This window comes from Sus scrofa, chromosome 3 (genome assembly GCF_054392235.1).
Source record: "Sus scrofa isolate SSC_HxYL_T2T_F1_AM1 chromosome 3, Sscrofa_HxYL_maternal_Yorkshire_Landrace_v2.0, whole genome shotgun sequence".
Lineage (NCBI taxonomy): Eukaryota > Metazoa > Chordata > Mammalia > Artiodactyla > Suidae > Sus > Sus scrofa.
In genome coordinates this window covers 1,500,131-1,521,897 of record NC_139385.1, presented here as the reverse complement: position 1 = coordinate 1,521,897, position 21,767 = coordinate 1,500,131, and the positions used below count along the sequence as shown (strand labels likewise).

General features: G+C 62.8%; 1 protein-coding gene across 7 annotated transcripts in view; it reads left to right on the top strand.

The window, feature by feature from the left end:
- The window catches only part of MAD1L1 (mitotic arrest deficient 1 like 1), a 309,825-nt gene that overhangs the window by 9,625 nt on the left and 278,433 nt on the right, over positions 1 to 21,767 (top strand). For all 7 annotated transcript variants that reach the window (XR_014839941.1, XR_014839939.1, XR_014839942.1 and 4 more), the window contains exons 5-9: positions 900 to 1,024; positions 1,823 to 1,904; positions 3,067 to 3,197; positions 3,333 to 3,447; positions 5,268 to 5,329. Coding sequence is in view for 4 of the 7 variants with exons in the window: in XM_085016334.1 (XP_084872460.1) it covers positions 900 to 1,024; positions 1,823 to 1,904; positions 3,067 to 3,197; positions 3,333 to 3,447; positions 5,268 to 5,329 (515 nt within the window). In the remaining 3 variants the exon portion in view is untranslated. The remainder of the gene's footprint in view (positions 1 to 899; positions 1,025 to 1,822; positions 1,905 to 3,066; positions 3,198 to 3,332; positions 3,448 to 5,267; positions 5,330 to 21,767) is intronic.

Genomic DNA, 21,767 nt, shown 5'->3' with positions numbered 1-21,767 from the left:
GCTTGTCGTCTAGCTTGCAGCTCTCGGAGGCTGATGTGGACCTGTGGTCACTTTGAGCTGCTGTCCCCTAGTGGCCGGCGTTTCCTGCTGGTGGTGTGCTCTCTGGCCACAGGAGAGCCCCATGCGGAGTCCCAGCACCAGGAGGTGGTCTCGGGAGGGTGGGGTCCGAACACAGGCCGAGGTCTGTGCCCCAGCGTCCAGGGGCTCGCCGGCTTGGAGGCCGTGCTCTGGGCCGGCTGGCCGCCCTCTGCCCTCCCTGCCACCACTGCCAGCCTGGGCGTGCTTGTCTCTAGGGCCCTCGCCCGTCTCGAAGCTCCCTTTGTTCTGTGTGGCCTTGGGGGTGTCGCTCTTAGGGCAGCCTCTGTCCCCCACTTGCGACATCCTGGGGGGCTCCTGGCCTGGTTCACAGGTAGCGCTCCTGCGGAGCTGGAGTGTGGCCTGCTGTTGGGGGGGTGGTCGGAGGAGGCGTCCCAGGCCGGGAGACAGCGGGTGCCGGGGCAGGGCTGCGCGGAGCTCGCTGTGGACCGCCGGCCCGAGCTGGCAGGACGTGGGCCTGTGTGGACGCTCGCTGGGAAGGGACGACGTGGGGTGTGGGCGTGGAGGCTGCCGGTGTGATGCCTGGGCCCATGTTGGCCTGCAGTCTTCTGGCTCCTGAGCTGCCCTCCCTGCGACCCCGTCTCTCCCGTCTGCCTGCCCGGCAGGGTTGAGGGGTGGAGTCTGGTCTGCCCCGACACGGGTTCTGAAGGGGGCACCGGCTCTGGCCTTGCCCGCAGGGAGTGGGACTGCAGGGCACAGACTGTTGTGAGGGCGGTGGTCCCACCTGCTTGTGTGTGGGAGGCTCACCAGCCTCGCTCGGGCGCCTTGGTGAGCGGCTCCTGTGTGGCTCGCTTTGCCTGCAGACCATCAGCGCGCTGAAGGGGAGGCTCTCGGAGCTGCAGTGGAGCGCGATGAACCAGGAGATGCAGGTGAAGCGCCTGGAGTCCGAGAAGCAGGAGCTGAAGGAGCAGCTGGACCTCCAGCACAAGTGAGTGGGAGTCGGGCGGGCCACTGCCCGGGGCTGCGGTCTCTGCCGCTTTGCCAGGTGGGCCTGGCCGCCGGTCCACGCGGGTACAGTCAGCCTGCAGCCTGCTGGGGCGCGTGTAAGCTGGAGGTCCACTTGGAAACCACGTGGAAGGGCCAGGCCTGCTGGCCTGCGCCCCCTGTGGCCTGAGCACCGGTGTCCATGACCATGAGTGTGTGTCACTGCAGCTCTGAGGCTCTGCAGTGTCCTTCATGTGCTGTCCTCCCCGTCCACAGGCTGCTGGACACCAGGACAGTAGGTGCCAGAGCAGAGTGGCCTTGGGAATGTTTCAAGACCAAGAAAGGGGCGTCATTCCTTGCCTCCTCCAGAGATGGGGTGTCTGCTCGGAGGGCGCTCTCAGCGGGGAGGTTGTGAGCTGGGTTTTGAGGACTGGGTAGGATGTGCTCGGGGCGCGGGTGGGAAAGCTCGGTCCAGGGAGGGAGCACAGGAGCAGAGACCCGGAAGCGTGGCGGGCCTGCCTGCCCTGTGGGCGGGGACAGCGCTCTCCCGAGGAAGCAGGTATTGTCTTGAGTTCTGACCACTCTGCGGAGATGGGGGCTCGGTCGTGAGCGGGTCTTTGGCTTTGGCTGCTCCAGGGCCAGAGCGCTCGGGGGGGAGAACTGCGGGGCGCTCGGCTGGCCGGGACCCTCCTGCCCTGAGACTCGGGCCGAGAGCCGCCTGCAGGCAGAGCTTCTCGAGTGAGGCAGCTGCTGGCTTTACTGCATGCCTGTTGCTGGGCCTGATGTATGTTTCTCGTCCTAGGAAATGGCAGGAAGCCCAGCAGAAGGTTCAGGAACTCCAGGCCAGCCAGGACGCGAGGGCAGACCAAGAGCAGAGGATCAAGGTGGGTGGCTCCCTCTCAGTCCCTGGCCGTGCCCCGTGGATGTCACAGTGCTGGCCTCGGCCCTTCTGCCCGGGGGTGTGCACAGTGGCGTCTGGGCCCTGTGGGGGCCTGTGTCCGTGGTAGCCGTGGGCACTGCTGGTTGTCTCCCTGTGTGCCAGGCCCTGTGCTAGGTGCCAGGGTGCCACTGTGGATAGGGGGTGCTTCTGCTCCCGAGAAGCTCATATTTTACGGGTGGAGATCACTGTCAGACGCGCAGAGTAGCAGGTAGACGTGGCCGCTGGGAGCACGATGACGTAGGGTCGGCGGGTGAGAACCCGCCCGTGCTGCCCGGCTGGCGTGTGACTGTGCTGGGTCTCAGCAGGTCTTCCTGACTCTGGGGTCCAGGCCGTGCTGCCTCACGGGGGCACCCTGCCACTGCCCATTGCCTCAGGGCCACAGCCACGTGCCTCTGTCGTCTCCCTCCCTGCCCCCAGCTGTGCAGCCGTGCTCCTCGTCAGGCCCCGTGGGGGGTTCTGAGCTGGGGGCGTGCTCAGTGGCATCTGGGCTCTTGCTGCTGTCCTCTGTGGGGGCAGCGCCCCGTCTCCTCCCGGCCCTCACACATCACACCTGTCCCCTCTCCTGCCCTGGCCCTCCTCTCAGTGTTACCTGCCGGCACAGCCCAGACTGTGCTCTTCCTGCCGAGACCTCATCCACCTCTGTGTCAGGTGTCCCCGCCTCTTGACCCAGTACCTGGCGCAGAGCCGGGCTTCTAGTGTTTGTTGAACAACTGCCTGATTTGCTCCTGGTCTCGTGCTCCTAGCATGTTCCGTGACTGTCTCTCATGCGTCTCTCCGTGTCCCTGGGGGCTAGGTGTTGTAAGGGAGAGGCTGTTCTCACCGAGCAGGGACTCGGTCATCACGCTGTGCCGTGGGAGCAGCGAGCAGAGCCAGCACGGCAGGGGCTGCGGGTCCTTGTGCCAGATGGGTGTTGGGCACTGCAGCACCCTGCCTGATGCCAGCCGCGAGGCCCCATGGGGCCACCCTGAAGGCACCCACTGAGGTTGCTACACAGAGGTACACCTGATGTGGCAGGGCAGGCTGCTGGGTCCAGGGCCGTGGAGGTTGCCGCGGACCCGGGCCTTTTGGCGTCTGTGACTGGTCCTCTCTGTCCTGCCCTTGCTCAGGATTTGGAGCAGAAGCTGTCCCTGCAGGAACAGGACGCTGCGATAGTGAGGAGCATGCGGTCGGAGCTGGTGCGGCTGCCCACGATGGAGCGGGAGCTGCGGCAGCTGCGGGAGGAGAACGCCTGCCTGCGGTGAGGGCTGGGGCTGGGGCTGGGGCTGGGGGCCTCCTGCGGTTGATCCCCCCCACCCCCCGGGCCTGCTCCAGGCTCCTGCGCTCGTCCCCGGGCTGCCAGGCTGTGTAGTGACTTTGTTTCCGGCCCCGCCAGGGAGACTCGAGAGGCCAGCGGGCTGCTCCGGGAGGAGCTGGAGGGGCTGCAGCGGAGGCTGGGGCGGCAGGAGAAGCTGCAGGAGAACCTCGTGAACCTGGAGCTGGAGAATGAGGTGGGCTGGTCCCTGCCCGGTGTCCTCCGTGTGGTGAGAGGACCCCGGCTGTCCTAGTCCTCCCTTCCAGCTGGTCAGTTAAAACATGGAAGCTGGTGGGCTGGGGTGGTGAGCAGGGCAGTGCCCCTGAAGAAGGCCACATCCAGACCCCACAACTGTGGACACGGGATCTGAAGTGCTGACTGCTGGCCTCTGGGTCATGTAGGCCGGCCAGTGTGGTCACAGGAGGTCAGAGCCGCGTGGGGGGGGGCTTGGTTTGCGGCTCTTGGTGGCATGGAAGATGGAGGAAGGGCCACGAGCTGGGGGACGTGGGCACTTCTGGAAGCTGGAAGGAGCCAGGACATAGGTTCTTCGCAGCGCCTTCAGGAGGACGTGGCCTGTGAAAGCTTGGCCTCGCCCCGCGGGGCGTCTCTGGGCGTCTGACTGTGGAACTCTAAGACGGTGAACTTGTGTGGCTCTGAGCCGCTGAGTTGGTGGTAACTCGTTTTGGTAGCACTGGGACACTCAGGCAGATGCTGAGTCGGAGGGGCGTGTGTGACGCTGAGGCAGGCCTTGCTCCCACCCACATGGGCTGAGTGTTCTCTCCCCGTGGCCTTTGGTGGGACCGCGCAGAGGTGGCCGTGGACGGCAGCACTGATTCTTGCTGGGCAGAGGGCGACCGGGTGTGGGGGGCTCCAGGCCCCCCGCTTCCCTCCGGCCACCCTCTGAACCTCAGTCTACTCTGCCCGGCGTAGACCCTGTGATCACTTCCCGTTGGTTCCAGTCTGGCTGGGGGCTTGTCAGCTGCCCTGCCTAGTGGGGTCGTGGCAGCTTCAGGCAGGGACCAGAGCACACAGCCCTCTCAGGCGCTGGCTCACGTAGGACTTAACCTGAAAAGACAATTCTCGAGCTGAGTGGTCTTTTTCTGGACATAATTTATCTTGAAGTAGGTTAAGATTGTTCATCTGGCGTCATCCTGCCTGGTTTTAAGTCCTGCCATGTGCACTCGCTGGCTGTGTGACCCTGGCAAGTTACTTAACCTCTCTGTGTGCCTACGCAATGAGGAACAACAGCGTGTCCCGTAGGGCTGTGAGAATTAAATGAATTTTTATAAAGTACTGACTGAGCCTTGGCTGCAGTAATACGATTATTAACCAGGCTCATGCAGGCACATGCTCGGGCTCCAGGAAGTCCTCACGTGGCTGAATGAGTGCGTGGTCGCCAGCACTGGGTGCGGGTGGGGAGAGGAAGGGCGCGAGGCTGACAGGGCCCGGGGGCCTTGTGCTCATAGCCTGCGCTGTGAGCCGGGAGAGAGACTCGCACACGGGGTGGGGGTCAGCGTGGAACAGCTCTGGGGATGCCAGGCTGGGGGCGGGGGTGCCACCGCTGCCTCCCGTGCCTCTGAGCCACGGGGGCGGGGGGTGGGGGGGACCCCAGCCCAGTGTGTGTGTGTGTGTGTGTGTGTGTGTGTGTGTGTGTGTGTGTGTGTGTGTTGGGGGGATTTGGCTGAGGCCCTGCCCCGCATGTGCCCCAGGCCCCCCTCCCCAGCCCGCAGTCCGTGTAGCCTGCTGGGAACCTGGGAGTCACGGGGCCAGGCTGAATGAGGTGTTAAGCCCGCAGTGTGGCCTCAGCAGCTGGGAGCAGACCTGGTGCCTTTTAGCTCGAGAGCAGGGCAGGCTGTTCCGAAGGCGCGTAGCCGCTCTCCGTTTTGTGTGATTCTCTGGGTGTTGAGGTGCGTGGCGGGGGCGGTTGGGGGTGGGGGCGGACGGGGCGGTGCGGGGCCCTTGTGCCGAGGTGCTGGGGCGCAGTGCCCTGAGTGTTCTCCCTCCGTGTGTTTGCAGAGGCTGCTGACGAAGCTGCAGAGCTGGGAGAGGCTGGGCCAGACCACGGGCTTGAGCATCAGGTAGGCGGGGGCACCGGGCCTTGGGCCCCCCCCATCCTCTCCACACAGTCGGCACCTTTGCAGAAGGAACCCCGATTCCCTCCAGCAGAGGCCGCGCCAGTAGGCGTGGGGGTTTAATGAGAGACTCGACCCCGGAGTTGGGGCTGTTTTCAGCAGAGCGTTGGCAGGTGTTGGCCCTGTGTTGTTGGTCTTTCCTAAAGAACCCTTCCTGGTTTGTGTGAGGAAGGAATTGCTTTGGGGGAAAGGCCTTTCTTTTAGTTGGTTGTTAACAGTGGAGCGGAACTGGGTTTTGAGGGGCGGAGAAGGGAGACGGCATAGGAGGACTTTTCCCCGTCAGGCCCCTTCAGCGTGTCTGTCGAGCTCCGGCAGCAGGTGAGCGGCAGGACGGGCCGCCGACGGCCGGGCAGCCTGGGCAGGTGCACGGGCCTCTCCCTCCGCCCCGGCCCAGCGGTTCTGCCGCGCACCCTTCTGGGGCTGCCGCCTTTCTCCAGCCTTGCTCGCTGCCCCTGACGGCCCTGGGCGCCCTGCAGCCTGACTCTGCCTAGCCGCTCCTGTCGGGGGTGGGGGTGGGGGCCTGAAGACAGATGGTTCTGGATGCGTCCTTGGCCCCCGAGGCCTGGGGCCTGTGGTGCTGAAAGAGCCTTGTGTTTTATCTGCTTGTGTGACACGAAGGCTGTGGCTTCTCCTGTGTCTTCCCTGCTGCTCTTGGAAACTGGGCCAAGGTTGCGAACCCTCTTTAGAGGGCAGTGCTGTAATCACGCCATGGACTGCTGTTCGGGAGCCTGTGCCTGTTCGCTCGGCCTTAGGGACCCAGGTGCTTGTCACTGGAAAGGGCCCCTTCCTTTTGTTTCTGCCTCCCTGAGTCTCAGAGAACAGGCCAGGCTGCTGTTTCCTCTTGATCTCCCCTGCAGGGCCCAGACTCACGGTGGGAGCGGGGCCCGAATGTTTCATCTTCCTCGTGTTCGCTGGGCTTCGGAACTCAGGGGGACGCTTCCCTCCTGCCCCCAGGGAGACTCGTCAGACTGTGACTTCCTTCTTGTGCGGGGGATCAGAGGCCCGCTCGTGCCTGATCGGAGCAGCTGCCGGGCTCTCTGAACGCCCAGCGTGTGCCTCAGAGGCTCGACCTCGGGCCAGCGGGGCCTGTGCACAGCCGGCTGCTGTCTGGCCCGACGGCACAAAGATCAGTTCTGTGGGCAGGATGGAAGGTGCTGTTGCTCCTGGAGCCCCCTTGGCTCCACTTCCAGAGCTGACCCCCCCACCCCCTCCCCCGCCGCATGGCTGGCATGTGGGCGAACACAGTTTTTCAGCTGGGGTGGGTCATGCATCCTGGGAAGGGGTTTCTGGGGTGGTCCCAGGCCTTGGCGGAGGCGGGGTGATCCAGAGCTCAGGCAGTGGGGCGGGGGGTGGGGGGGTGCGTGCCGGTGCCCGCCTCCGGTTTGGGGCTGGGCAGGAGAGGAGCGGCACGGGTTCTGGTCCGCAAACAGAGGCGTGGTAGAGGCTGGAGCCTGGTCCGCTCTCCCTCCAGCGAGGGTGCTGCTCCTGGCGTTGGCACACTGCTCTGGCCGCTTTCCCTGCCTGGGGGTCGGGCCGCAGCGCTTTCCTCCCCGTGCTGGTGGGCTTCGGCGCCCGAGCCTGGACCCCGCGGAGCCGTGCAGCGTGGGAGGCAGCGGAGCGGGCTTGGCTCCTGGGGCCCGTGAGGAGGTTTTCCTTCAGGCGCTCGGCGTGGTTGTGCCTGGGCCCCTTCTGGGGGCCAGCTCCTCTGTGTCGCCTTGCCTGTCCCCGCTAGGGCCTTGGGGGCGGGCCTTCACCTCTGGCATCTGGGCTCCACTTCATTGGCGTGTGCGTCGTGTGGCAGTCGGGGCGGGGACGTGGTCACGGACTCGTGGCATGAGTGTGGCCGTCCGCAGAGGCCCCCGCGGAACGTGGTTCAGATACAGACTCCTGGGCTGGACCCAGCCTGGCGGGTCGGTCTCTCCAACACTGGACGTGAGTTTCGGCCTGACCGGGAGTACGGTGGGCAGCTTGGATAGCTTTTTGGCCGGGTTGGGGCAGTTATTAGAGATTCCTGAGCAGAGAGAGAAATGGGGGGGGGGGGCACGTCGCAGGAGTGTGAGTGTGGGGGAACAGGGGCTCCGCGGGGGGACGCGAGACGGAGAGGGGGGCTCGTGCCAGTGGGCCGGTGTGGTAGGCGGGGCGCAGGGGAGCACAGCCTGGCGGGAGGAGGTGGCTCTGCCAGGAGCAGAGGGGCACCTTTTTTCAGCCTCACGGAGTTCACTGCAGCGGGGTGATGGGGGCTGCCTCAGACCCTGCTAAACGGTGGCTGGACATCTGCCTGGCCCCAGCTTAGCGCCCATGCGTTGTGGGGGCTCTTTAGGCCTCAGTTTGCATGTCAGTAATGGGAGGGTTTTCTGGAACTTTGGTTTCTCGCCACAGGATCATGTGTCTCTCTCTGAGTGAGAATCTGATGGAAGTTATGCTTTGTCCTCACAAAGACACACATTTGTGAATGGGTGCTTGTGGACGTGAGGTTTTTGCATGCTTGTTCAGGGGCCCACGCCCCCCACATGTGAACAGCCAGCTCCAACTCACAGCAGATGTTGGGGTCCAGCTGTTGCCCTGGAAGTGGAGGTTCTAGGGGCTGGGAGAACATTTTGGCGTGGCTCGGTGGGCTTCAGTCTGTTAGCTGTTTAGGTCAAGGCTCATTTGGGGCCTGTTCCCACCCCAGGCTCTGGCCATTGTCCCTTGTCTCCATGGGTTTCTGAGAGCTGCCACCACTAGGTGGCACACCCCCCCTTGGTGATCTGGCTCCCTGGGACCTTGGCAGCTGCTCTGAGGTCCGTTTGGATTTCCCGGTTCAGGCCTGTGGCCCGCGACCCCTGCTGGCCCACTGCTGGGGACTTGGTGCCTCCCTGAGAGGAGGGTCTGTGGTCTGACAGGTCTTGTCTGCCTTTGGGCGGCCACCCGGCCACTTGGCGGTCCCACGCCTGCGTTGTTGTTGGCCAGCCTCTTCCAGATCCTTAAGCCCTTGGGGTCTCTGAGCATCTGGTGTTTTAGACCCAACGTGCCCTGCACGGGCTCTCCTCTGTGGACAGGCCGTGGCTTCTTGCAGCTTCTCAGAGGGCTCTCTGGCCTCACAGAGGTTAGGAGCAGAGAGGAGTCCACATAGTAGGACAGCAACCACAGAGATACCAGAGGACAGAGGACCCAGAGATAATGGGGCAGGTGGGGGGCGACTTGGCTGGCGGGGCAACCAGGTCAAACCTATAGGGAAGCCGGTTGGGCTGAGGGGTCCTTTGCTGCCAGACAAGCGGAATGCGAGCACGCCGTCCATGGCGTTAATGGAGATGGGGTGGCCGGGGTGTGAGGACAGACGTTGGAATCAGTGGAGCAGGATGGAAAGTTCCGGAAGAATCCAAGAATAGAGAGTCCATTGATTTTGGTCGAAGGTGACCAGATAATTCCGTGGGAGAGAATCTTTGAACAAATGTGCTGAGACGACAGGATAGCTGTACAGATGGGTGGAGACGCCTTCTGTTGTCCAAGAAATCCGCTCAGTGGGGCACAGGTTTAAATGGAAAAGCAAACCTCTGGAAGCTTGAGTTTGTTTTTTTAAATTTTTTTTTTTTTTTGGTCTTTTTGTCTTTTTGTCTTTTTGTTGTTGTTGTTGCTATTTCTTGGGCCGCTCCCGCGGCATATGGAGGTTCCCAGGCTAGGGGTTGAATCGGAGCTGTAGCCACCGGCCTACGCCAGAGCCACAGCAACGCGGGATCCGAGCCGCGTCTGCAACCTACACCACAGCTCACGGCAACGCCGGATCCTCAACCCACTGAGCAAGGGCAGGGACCGAACCCGCAACCTCGTGGTTCCTAGTCGGATTCGTTAACCACTGCGCCACGATGGGAACTCCTGTTTTTTTTAATTTTTTTATATTTTTTAAAATTAAGAAAAACCCCAAAACACTCTATGGCTATACCTGCAGCATATGACAGTTCCTGGGCTCGGGGTCGAATCGGAGCTGCAGCTGAGGCCCACGTCACAGCCACAGCAATGCCAGCCAGATCCAAGCCACATCTGTGACCTGTGCCACAGCTTGTGGCAATGCCAGATCCTCAACCCGCTGATGGAGGCCAGAGATCAAGCCTGTGTCCTCAGGGAGGCAACATCGGGTCCTTAACCTGCTGAGCCGCGACGGGAACTCCTAGAAGCTGCGTTTGGCAGAGAGGTCTTAGGACGAGAAAAGCATGAACCACTGATGAAAACATAGGCAAGTTAGACTTCATTGAAATTAAAAACTCTTGCTTTCAAGACACACAATTAAGAAAATAAGGCTTGTCATAGACTAGGAGAAAATGTTTACAATGCGTGCGTCTGACTGAGGACTTCTATTCAGAGTGTAGAAAGAATTCTGTCATTCTTTCAAATTGACAAAATGACCAAACTTAAAAAAGCGGGTGAGAGACTTTGAGCAGATGACCTTTGCAGAAGCAGCTGTGAGTGGTGAATAGGACATGGAAGGTGCCTGGGGGCGTCTGACACCAGGGGAGAGGGCGGACCAAGTGGGACACCCCCCCCCCCGACCCAGGAGACCAGCACGGGGGCCACGGCACAGCCCCCAGGAGACCGCCAGGCAGCTGTCTGTGCGGGCGGTTCGGCCCCGCTCTTGCACCCCGGAGCCTGAGCCCAGAGAGGTGGGCACGGGTGACCTCCCAGACGGGCGTGTGAGTGCTGTCTGCGGCCCTCTGCATAGGCCCTGCCGTGGACCAGCTCACGTGGCCCTCATGTGGTTGGGTCAGGGGGCACATCCCCCCGGGCACCACTGCTCAGCCAGCAGCGGGAGGTGGCGAGTGCTGTGTGGGGACGCACGAGCCAGGCTGAGCCAGAGGAGGCCGCTCCTGGAGGTCACGCTCCACCGCCCTTTACCGGGAATTTTAACGCAGCCACAGCTGACCTGGCGTAACAGAAGGCGGACGGGTGGCTCCTGAGGCCCTGGGTTGTCTCGTGACGGACTGGGGGCCCTGACGCAGTGCGACTGTCCCTGTCGCAGCCGCCAGGTGTATGCAAATCACAGCTTGGTCCCCCCGGTCCGTGGGCAGTGAGGACCTGGGAGGGGAGAAGGCCGCGGGGTGGCTGGGACTGACGCGCGAGTGGGTGGGGATGCTTTTGAAAGCCTTTGTTTTGGGAAAGAACCCGCTTCTGGAGCTTGACTAAGGCCTGTGGGCAGCCGGGCCCAGCCTGGGTCCTGCGGGCTCGGGGCAGGTGCCGTGGGAGAGGCGCTACGGGAGGCCAGGCCGTTTCCTGGGGACCCCAAGCTCGGCCAGGTAGGGAGCTGCAAAGCGCAGGTGCTCTTCGTCCCTCCCCTCCCGGCCGTTGCCTGGCCCTGGGTCGCAGCTGCCCGGCCCTGGGTCGCAGCTGCCGGGCCCTGGGTTGCAGCTGCTCGGCTGGCGCCCCATGCTCCCGTTATGCCTGGGTGCCCTTCTCAGAGAACAGGGTGGGCAGCGGGTGGACCGCTCTCACCCCCGGGCTGCCTTGCTGGGCACTGGCGGGTCAGTTCTTGTCTGTCTTCTTGGAAATGTCACATGTACCTACGTTTTCCTTCCGCTTGTATTGAGGTGCGCGCAGTGAGCAGCCCGGTAACGTCAGAGTGTCGGGGTGCAGCACGATGACGAGGTGACTCAGTGTCGTGAAGTGATGACCCGGGATGTGGAGGGCACGTGGGCATGTCCGTGTCTGAGATACAAGATTAAAGAAAGAGAAAAGCCCCCTTCGTGTCCCGCTCTGTGCTCCGTCCCTGCGGACTCGCTCTTCCCGCTCAACTTCTGACCGTGTTTCTGCGCCGATGAGCAAGGCCTCCTGAGTCATTGCTGGGCCTCTGCAGTGTCCGGTGTGTGGACAAATTCTTTTTTTTTTTTTGCCATTTTTTGGGCCGCTCCCATGGCATGTGGAGGGTCCCAGGCTAGGGGTTGAATCGGAGCTGTAGCCACCGGCCCACCCCACAGCTCACGGCAACGCTGGATCGTCAACCCACGGAGCAAGGCCAGGGACTGAACCTGCAACCTCATGGTTCCTAGTCGGATTCGTTAACCACTGCGCCACGACGGGAACTCCGACGAATTCTGATTTACTTCGGTCTCCGCCGGCGGATGTCTCCCTTGTTCCCAGTGGGTTCTTGCCAGGTAGTGGGCAGTGTTGTTTCGGTTGGATACATTCTCAGATTTTTTTTAACCTTAAAAGATACACGTGGGACGGAATCGCCCTCGGGAAGCCTGCCCGTGACATTTCTGTCACAGCGTGAGCTCCTTCACCTGCTTTGGGCCGCGTGCTTCCCAAGGTTTGAGCAGAAACTCGGAGTGAGCTCCCAGTGTGGTGAGGGCAGGAATCTGCTGTGGCTGGGCTTTGGAAAGCGTCTCTAGCGATTCCTGTTGGGGGGCCTCAGGAACGGCTCGGGACAGCGCTGCCGCTGGGCTTTGCCTCCTGCGCTGTCCCTTTGTGCCTGGATCTGGCCCGGTTTCCGTCAGGCTGGGAGGGCCTGCTACCTGTCAGCGTGCGTGTGTGCGGGTGTGGTGGAGCTGCAGGCTTGCGGGGGGCTGCCAGGCAGGTGGGTTTGGCTGGCTCTGACGCCCGGCAGCTGCGCCCCCGAGCTGCTGAGCCATCATCTGGAGTGAGGGTTGGGAAGCACAAGTGCTGATTTGTAGGCCGGCCAGACGACACGTCTTGGGGACGAGCGTCCCCTGATGTGTGAGGCCAATTAGGAGGACAGCGGGGGGGAGTGCATAATTTCCTTCCACAGAAGGCTCTTATTGACCAGTCTGGACACTTTTATTACCCGGGTGACCGTGTTGGAGATTTCTAATTACCTGGGTGTTGGGTTGATCAATACAGGAAGCGCAGTGAGTGCTTGGGAGGGTGGCTGGACTGTGGGGCGTCTCGGTCCTTTTACTTGGTCTTGGTTGGTTTTCTTAGGAGGGACGGGGCACGGGAGAAGGGTTTGACCGTCCGGGCATGTGTGAGTGTTATGTCCCTGTGGGGGCCAGCAGCGGTGGTCCCCGTGTTTCCTCGCTGTGGGTGGCTGCGTCCCCCACTTCTCTCTGCCTTGGGAGTTGGGTTTTCTGTATGGGTCATCCTTCACCCTAACACTTGTCAACAGCGACTGAGAGATGGCCTCCCGCGGCCTTGTTTGGTGTATTGGTGGTTTGCTGTGGTCTGGCTGGGGCCTCCTTTGGCTTGCGTGGCTGTGGTGACAGAGCCCCGGCCTTATTCACACCATGTCCCGTGGGAGGCAGAGAACAGGTGTAGCAGAGCGCTTGTTGACAGCAGTCATTCCTGCAGCTCCAGGCCTGTCTGGGCCTCAGGGGAGCAGCCCTGCATGTCTCCTGCTCCCCAGTGAGCTTTCAGCTGTGAGCTGGCAGCAGTGTCGACTGGCCTCTGCCTGCTGGATTTGTGCAGCGAGGTGTGGACGGAGCCATGTCCTTGACAGGCTTGCTCTGCCCCAGTGGGAAAAGAAGCTGCTTGGTTGCAGGTGGCTTTGGGCAGGCTGGGAAGCTCTGGCGGAGACCCCGCCAGGCACAGCCCCGAGCCCTCTGAGTCGGTGTGGCCAGCGTGGGCCACGGGGCTGTAGGCTCTGCAGCACTGTAGGGAATGTAAAAGGAAAATGCTTTCCAGAAGAAACTACCACATCTTCGAGGGCCTCGTCCCCGCCCGTGCTCTGTGGGGCGCAGCAGCCAGGCACTCGGAAGAGCGGATCCCAGCGTGACTGGCTGTACTTCTGTGCTGCTCCCTTGGCTCTTGAAGCACTTTTGGGGGCTCTTCTCCCAGGTTTGTAGATAGGGTTCATCCGTATCTCCTTTTAAATTCAATAAAAAAAAAAAATCTAAAGCTGGGTTGTGAAAGCATTTGGACAAATGAGCTATGCCGGATCCCAGGGGACTCAGAGCAGGAGGCAGCTCTGGTGTCCCCTGGTGGACTCAGACGTGGCAGTTGCTTGCAGTGCCCCGGCCTCCTCTCTTGCAGGCGCCCACGTCCCCAGTGCCCAGGCAGAGCGGGGAGGGTCTTGTGAGGAGGGGAGGAGGGAGCTGGGGTGGCTTCCCCTGGAGCAGCCCCCGCGGGCCTGCCCAGGCTTGGGGGTTTCTCCAGCAGCTGCCATGGCCTTCGGAGGCCTGCAGGAAACCGCGGGGGTGGAATTTCAGTCGGTACTGGGGCCTGGGCTTCCCCCCTGCCGGCCTCGGAGGCCAGCCCGGAGGCCATGAGGAAAGGCCTGTCCAGTGTTACCCGGGTCACCTGGGGTGACCCTTCCTCAAGGCCCCGGGCGTTTGGGTTGGAAGCTGCCCCTCTTTGCCTCAGTTCTCTCAAGGGCGGAGCAGGGACCCCGAGTCCAGGGTCAGTCAGCACCCACATCCGCTCCTTCCAAGGCCTGACGCTTGCTTCTCGTGGTGGCTGGCTGCCTGGGCCATGGCTCAGGACAAGCTGGAGGCCAGGGGTGCCCTGGCCTTTGTTGGCGGTGAGGGGCTCTTGTGCCCCTGAAGCAGGCAGTGTTTAAGGCTGGCCCTTTCTGCTGAGTTCCCTCAAGGGAAGCAGGTGCAGGAGGATGGCAGGGAGGTGACAGGATCAGTTAAACAACAGGCCAGTCAGCAGGGGGCCGCAGGGTGGCAGCTCCCTCCAGCCTTCCTTCCCGACGTCCACTGCCGTCCTGGCGCAGGTCCCTCCTCTCCTTCCCGACACCCACTGCTGTCCTGGCGCGGGTCCCTCTTCTCCTTCCGGACGTCCCACTGCCGTCCTGGTGCAGGTCCCTCTTCTCCTTCCGGACGTCCCACTGCCGTCCTGGTGCAGGTCCCTCTTCTCCTTCCGACGTCCCACTGCCGTCCTGGTGCAGGTCCCTCTTCTCCTTCCGGACGTCCCACTGCCGTCCTGGTGCAGGTCCCTCCAGCCTTCCTTCCCGACGTCCACTGCCGTCCTGGCGCAGGTCCCTCTTCTCCTTCCGGACGTCCCACTGCTGTCCTGGCGCAGGTCCCTCTTCTCCTTCCAGACGTCCCACTGCCGTCCTGGCGCGGGTCCTGACCCCCTGCAGTCACAAGTACTGTTTTCACTCTGCGTCTTGGGAGCTGCATGCCGAGGCGTTTGTTGGGGCCGCGCTGCTGCACATGCTGCAGCTCTGACACACCGCCTGGGCTCGTGCTGGTGAAGCAGACACCCCCAGACCTGCTGCGTGCCAGACCTGCTGTGTGCCAGCCGCAGCAGCGCAGTCTCGGTTGTTGCCGTGGGGTCTCTGCAGGAAGTGTGCCTTGGCAGGTGGGAGTCCTGAGCACGGGGAGGAAGGAGGCCCGGTGAGAGGGCGCTGTCCCAGGTGCAGGAGAGCTGGGACCAGCCAGGGTGGTGCCCAGGAGTCGTGGTGGTGGAGCTGGGGTGGCCGCCACGGTGTTGGCGTCAGGTCAGTCTGCGTGTGGCAGAGGCCAACCCGGAGGCACTGCTCTGGACGTCGTGCTCTTCCTCCTCTTGGCCTGTCAGGGACACTGGGTGGTGGTTGGCATGAGTGGGTAGCTCCCCTGAGACCCTCGGCCTTGGGCAGAGAGAGCTCTGGTCAGTGGCAGCAGCTGCCCTTGCGTCTTTCTGATGGTTGGTGCCGTGGGGGATTTGTCACCAGTGGCCTGGGAGAGCTCTCTGTCCCCTTTGCCGTGGCGTTGTGAGCCCTCAAGCTGTCGTAAAGCGCTCTGTGCTCCTGAGCGCGCCCAGGAGTGGGCCCTGGCCTGTCCTGCTGACCGTCCGCCCTCATCTTAGTGTCACAGGGCCCCTGGGCGTGCTGTGGTGATGGGCGAGCAGCCCGAGTGACCCTCTGGGATTCCTGCGAGTGCTGATGTGTCGAGGCTTGCTTGTTAAGGCACTGTGGCCAGGCAGGAGGAGGAGGAACGGTCCCTTCTCGGCCCCTCAGACGGTCACGTGTACAGCAATCCCGGCAGGGGGGTGGGCAGCCCCCGCCACGTGGGGACCTTGCGGGGAGGCCTGGTGCTCCTCCTTGGCTCATGGGGCCGTCACGGTCTGTCTGCAGCCCGGGGCTGTGCCCAGGCTGGTGCTCTAGTGCCTGCAGTCCGGGCGCCTGAGAGCCCACGGCTGGGGGAGGGCCCCATGCCTGCTGCTGGCGTGTGGCAGGGAGAGCGGCCCGCAGTTTGCGCCCGGCGTTCCCGACCCTCGCTGAATGTCTCGTCTGTTGAAGACCATCTGCTCCAGACCTCGGCTGATGTGGCGGCTCAGAGGGAGCGTGCTCAGCTTTTCTGCTCTCGGGGATACTGGGCGTCTGGAGTGCTGGGTGGCCAGCTCTCATTGGTTGAGGCCTCGGGGTTTGAGAGCAGGCTGTTGCCCAGGCCGCGGTTTGGCTCACGTTGGGGGTGGCCTTGGCCCTGAAGCTGTGAAGGCTCAGCCGACTGGCAAGAGCAGAGGAGGGCACTGGGGGGAGAGCAGGACACCTGCCGGGGGCTCCCACCGCTGCTGTTGCTACTGCTGCTGCTGTTGCTTTGGCACAAACCACCGAGCCCCCTGGGGCCGGGGAAGAGGGCTTGGGGGAGAGACGGGCACAGGAGTTCCTGGCAGACTCTTCTTTCCTGTTCTTTTCCCACCCTTGCTCAGGGAGCAGAAGATGCTGGAGAGACGTTTGGGAACCGTTCCCTCTGCTCTGCTCGGAGGAGGAAGTACCTGGAGAGCATCTCTTCCTCGCATGTTCTCCTTCCAGCTCAGCAAAGGCGTGGGTTGGCTCCGTCGAGGGCAGAGGGGCCCCTGTGTGCACACGCGGAGCGGAGGGTGGGAGGCGTCCGAGATGGAGCGCTGGTCCTGTCACTCTGGTCCAGGTGGCCGCCTTACTGGCCGGGAGCCTCCTGGCAGTCCCGGCAGTGGTGGGAGGTTCTTCGCACGACCCAGTGTCTGTGGGCTGAGAGCCACCTCGCGACGGTGCGTTGCTGACCCTGGTGCCCACCCGGGAGGGCACGTGCTCACGCGAGCCCCCCAGGGTGTCACGGAGGGTCCTCCGCATGTGGTGACCCCTGGCCCCGTGGCCACAGGGTCAGGACAGGTGCCTCGGGCTGCTGCTCGTCCTGAGTGCCATGCAGGCCGGGTGCCACGTCTCGGGAGCGGGAGCTCTGGCGCCAGGCGAGGATGTGCCTAAGAAAACAGCAAGACTGGCTTTCAGACGAGTTCCCGTCAAGGAAGTCAGTGGAAGAAAGGAAGCTCCTGACATTTAAAATTGTTCTGGGTCAGGAAAAGAGTCCTAAGGCCAGAGAAAAACCTTGGAAACTCCCAGAACCACCCGGCACAGCGGTTGCCTGAAGTCGGTGTGAAGGGTTGGTTGGGAAGGGCTGGCGGGACCTCCGAGCGAGATGGGGACACTTGTCGGCGCCCTGTGCGGAGTTGAGGTCACGCTCGTCTCGGGTAAAGCGTGCGTTTCAGAGGAAGTGCGGCGGGGTGGGGGGGGAGGCCGAGCGGGGAGGAAGCCCTCCTGGGTGACATCGCCCGGGAGCACAGCAGTGATGACTCTGGGGGGTTGGCGTTTTCTCCTAGAAAGGCTGTTACAGTGGCCACACCCTGCCTCCCCCACCCCTCAGAGCCCTCTCAGGGGCTGGTCACCCCACGTCTCGGGACCCACCCGTTCTGCCCCTCAGGGAGCTGCTGCGTGGTTTGGCCTCAGCCTGAGCCCAGTGCCCGCAGGGAGGTGCGGGGAGCTGCCGGCTCTGGGACAGGCAGAGGCGCTCACTGGCCGCTTGCCGTGCGTCCCTTTGGGTGCCAGGTCAGCTCTTGGGATGTCCCTGGGGAGAGTTCAGAGGAAGCCCAGCCCCTGGGACCTGCCCGAGGCTGCGGCCCAAGAGTGCGTTTCTGCCTTGAGCTTGTTCAGAGACGGCCGCTGCCGCCGAGACTCCCAGATCCTGGGCCTGGTGGGCACCGAGCCTTGCTTCTGGCTCTCGTCCCTGCTCTTTCTGGCCTCTGCCACTTGGGGAACGCCCTGTCTCGGGAGCCCAGCATTTGAGCAGGATGACCTCTGAGGACCACGGCGGGCCCCTCCCTGGGTCGCCCTGTCGCAGTTACAGTGACGGGGAAGGGGTTTTCTGCTGTGTGACGTGTCACACGTTTGTGACAGTTTTCAGAACTAGCTGGGCAGCAGGCGTTCAGTTCGGCACCTGCCTTTCCATGGGTGCTGACCAGGGCGTGGGCCCGTCCTCCGTCCAGTCTCGGGGCTGGTAGATGGAGGCACAGGCGCCTTCTTGCCCTCGTGAAGGCCTAGCTGGAGCTGCCCAAGGGAAGGGGCTCGTGGTCTGTTCTTTGTTTTAATTTGCTCTTGAGGACTTGGTGTGATTTTAATGTCCCCAGCCTTATGGTGGTGGAGAGTTTCAAACTCACATAGGAGGCTTGAGGGGGCGTTTTCAGTTAAACGGATATTTTAAAAAGACGGCTGAGAGGGGTCATTAAAAACCTTTTTTTCTAATTAACTAAAGAGCTTTTATAATGCCATCTTAAAAAATAGCTTTCAGAGATAGCTGAGTGCTTCTTTTTTCTTTTTGGCTGCATTGTGCAGCGGCTTGATGTGGAGTCTCAGCTCCCAGGCCGGGGATTGAACCCCTGGCCGCATGGTGGAAGTGCCGAGTTCTACTGCTAGACCACCAGGGAACTCTCGGTCTCGTCTTTCTTTTCCTTTCCTTTATCTTAAGGCCACACCCATGGCATATGGAAGTTCCTGGGCCAGGGAATGAATCCCAGCTGCAGCTGCCATCTGCACCACTGCTGTGTCAATGCTGGATCCTTTTTTTTTTTTTTTTCTTTCTAGGGCCGTGCCTGTGCCATATGGAAGTTCTCAGGCTAGGGGTCTAGTTGGAGCTGTAGCTGCCGGCCTACGCCACAGCCACAGCAACAGCAACACCAGATCTGAGCCTTGTCTGCGACCTATACCACAGCTCACAGCAACACCGGATCCTTAACCCACTGAACGAGGCCAGGGATCGAACCGGTGACCTCATGGATCCTAGTCGGATTTGTTTCCGCTGCCCCACAGCAGCAACTTCAGTGCCGGATACTTTAACCCGCGTCTTTGGCTGGGGATGGAACCCAAACCTCTGCAGGGACCGACTGAGCCACAGTGAGAACTCCCGTACTTCTTTTAAACAAAGAGTCCTGTGTAGCTTCAGCGTTGAAGCGGCTGGACCAGAAATGGTACGGGTGGGTCTTATTGCCTGATTTATCCGTTTCCATGCTTCCACTTATCTGCACGTGCAAGTTAGTGGCAGTTTGAATGAAGGGGAGTTTGCCCATGATCCCAAAGCGGGCTTGGACCGAGTTCCTGCTTTGGGTGAGGTTCTATGTGGGGCCGAGTGGTGCTGGTGAGCAGCGGATCCGAGCCGGTCCTTCCTGCGCCCTGGTATTTTCCGTCTTATAAGTGAAGTGGAGGGAGGCCGAGGCTGTCCTGAGCAGAGCTCACCTCCAGAGGGCTGGGCCACTGGCGGACGTGGCGGGACCCTGGGTGAGGGGAGCGTTGGCGGGTGGGGCCTTGTGGGATTTGGCGGAGCAGCGGTGAGAAGCCAATAGGAGCCCCGGGGGCAGGAGAATTGGCCTCCCCCCTGAGCACCCCAGTCTGGTTTTGTGTAACAGGTGTCAGACGTGGCGGGAGATGTATCAGGTTAATCACACTTGAGAGGGGCGGATTTTCAGCAGATTTGCACATGGCACTTTGATTTCTGAAGGTTGTGTTTTGAGCTTCCCCTGTTGCCACTTCTGTTGGTGGGCAGGACAGGCATCTTTGAGCACAAATGCTGACGCCTCGGGCTAGGGGAGCTGAGTGGGGACACCCGGCATTTCAGATCCGGGGGCTCTGGAGGAGCTTGCTCGAACGGGCCACGTGCTCGCGGGCTCAGCACGCAGGACGCCTTCTGGCCTGGCGCCCTTCCCGCAGGTGACTGGGCTGCCAGGCTAGGCGCATTTTTCCAGGGGCGCTTTGTGCACCGTCGTGCTCACACCTGCCATCGCCTTGCCCCGCTTGGCTCCGAGGGTAAGCGCTTCAAACGCCCGTCCTGCCCAGCACAGCTCTTCCATCCACATGGAGCTGGCACCTTGATGTTTCCTTTACGGCTGCTGCGAGTTAGGGGCTGGCGCAGGCGAGTGCCCTCACGTCCAGGTTTGAGGGGCCCCAGGACCACCCTCAGGCCAGCGACCTGCTGGAAGGGCTCTCGGGGATCCCGGGAAGCACTGCCCTGGCAGTTGCGGGCCATCCCAGGGCGGCAGAGTCCTGCTGAACCCCGTCAGAGCGAGCCCGGGTGGCGGGAGCCTGGGTGGATGCTTTTGCTCTCCATCCCTGATCCGCGTGCTCAGCTCCGCCTCTGAGCGTGCACACCCCGCCCAGCCGTTGACGCCAGCGGACCAGGCCTCTTCTCAGCAGGCTCGGCACTTCCACCTGCGTCTCGGGCGGCGTGCTTTCTTAACCCCTTGCCTGAGGAGGGGCCCTAGGAGCCTTGGCTGGAAGTGGGGCTCCTGTGCGGGGTCGGTCCGTATTAGTGGTGATTGGACTCCTCGGCCGCAGGTTGTCTCTGCTGTTGCATCTGTCCCAGCACTCCCCTTGGGGCACCCGTGGAGGCCTGGCTGAGCCTGAGCCTCGCAGGGCGGTGGGTGTGCGCTGGGTCCGGCCAGCCCTGCACGTGGTCCTCGCCCTCGTGGGAGGTCCCTGCTCTTAGGAGCGTCACACAGACAGTAGGACGGGGCAGTCAGGACCAGGAGAGAGGTGCCCGGCCTTGGGGAGAGGGAGCTGTGGGATGCGGCAGGGCCGGCGTCCCTGAGGGCGGGACCTCGGGCTGGAGCTGAGGGGTCAGGCCGACTGATGAGGAACGAGGGCTTCTGCCTGAGGCCTGCGGGCGGGAGGAGGGTGAGTGTCCGGGACAGGACAGGGGCCGCCTGGCAGCCTGGGGGACAGGGCAGGCAAGGGTCCCTTTGGCCCATGCTGAGGGCTCTCTGTGGTGACAGCTGTCGGAGGGCTTTACTGGCTGTGACGCGTTAGCTTTTGCTAACAAGGTGACCACTTGGCTGCTGTTTGGAGCGGGAGTGGCTCAGGGACGGAGGAAGCTGGGAGAGGCCTGCCAACAGGCAAGAGGGGACCTGCCCTGGGCTGGTGGGGGCAGGGGCGGGTGGGAGGGCCAGGAGGGGGCAGGGGGGTGGCACAGTGGCAGGGGCCGGAGAGTTGGGGACTGTTGAGGGCATGTGCATTTGAAATTGCCGGAAGGAACTTCGGATGTGCCCAGGTCTGGAGATGAGATTTCATCTGAGTCACTTTCATGGGGTCACCAACAGGCCCGGGTGAGCTGGCCTGTGGAGCGGACCGCTGGGACTCGACCTTGGGCCTGGCCCTGGTCCCAAAGCTCTGCAGGGCTTGCCCGCATCTGAACATTGGCCACTGGCACCCACCCCACGTCGTGCTCTCCAGGCGTGGTGGGCAGAGCGACTGGCATGGGGTGGCTGTGGTGCTGGTCAGTCCCTGGCCCCTGGTGGGGGGGCGATGCACGTGGAGCCAGGAGGCCTTGGGTCCCACAGCAGGCCCTGTCCTTCCCCAGAGATGGGGCATGGGCCTCCGGGTCTCCCTTGTCGAGTCTGTCCTGCTGCTTACCTGGCCTGTCTTTGAAAGTTAGCGGCGCCAAAGGCCAGAGTGGGCCATGGAGCCTGAGCGGGCCTGGTTGCGGGGTGGTGGGGGGGCTGCGGTGGCTGCGGTGGCAATGGCTTTGTGAGGCCTTAGGCCTGGAAACTCGAGAGGGAAGGTCCTGCGGCCCTGGTGGATTTCCGTGCTTCTGACAGACCCCTGGGGTTGTGGGTTCCCTCCCTCCGGCAAGTCGAAGCCCACTGCCCCCGCTCTCCGTGTGCGGCTCTCGGGTGTCCTTTAAAGGAGTGCGCTTGCGTGCACCTGTGGCCGGGGACAGCCTTGCCAGCACGGCCGCCTGGGGGGTGGGCAGGGCTTCGGAGGGACCTGGTATCTCCCAGGGGTGAGCAGATGGCGCAGCTGCGTCCCCTCCCTGTAAGTGAGTGGCCCTGCACACGCTGGAGCGCCTCTGAGCTCTGGGGGTCCTGCGGGAAGCCCTGGGGGCACAGGCTGTGGCGGGTGGGAGCAGGACTGATGGCGCCCCTTTCCTGCGAGGCTCTGGAGAGGTGCTCTGATGGAGGGAGGCCCGGCAAAGGACACCCTGCTCCTCAGGCCGTTTCCCCGGGGATCTGATCGGTGCTTGCCGAGCACGTGTCCCCTGCTCCAGGAGGGCTTTGCTCCGATTGTGGCGGGTGGGTGGTTGCTCGATGCCAGTCTCTGAAGGGCCTGGGAGCTGGTGCTGGGGCTTGGGAGCGGTAGTAGACGCTTGCTACTTCCCGTGGCACCTGAGCAGCTTTGTTCAGTCCAAGACCTGAGCCCTCCGGCCGGGAAGGGCCGAGCCGCGGTCTCCCCAGAGCGGCA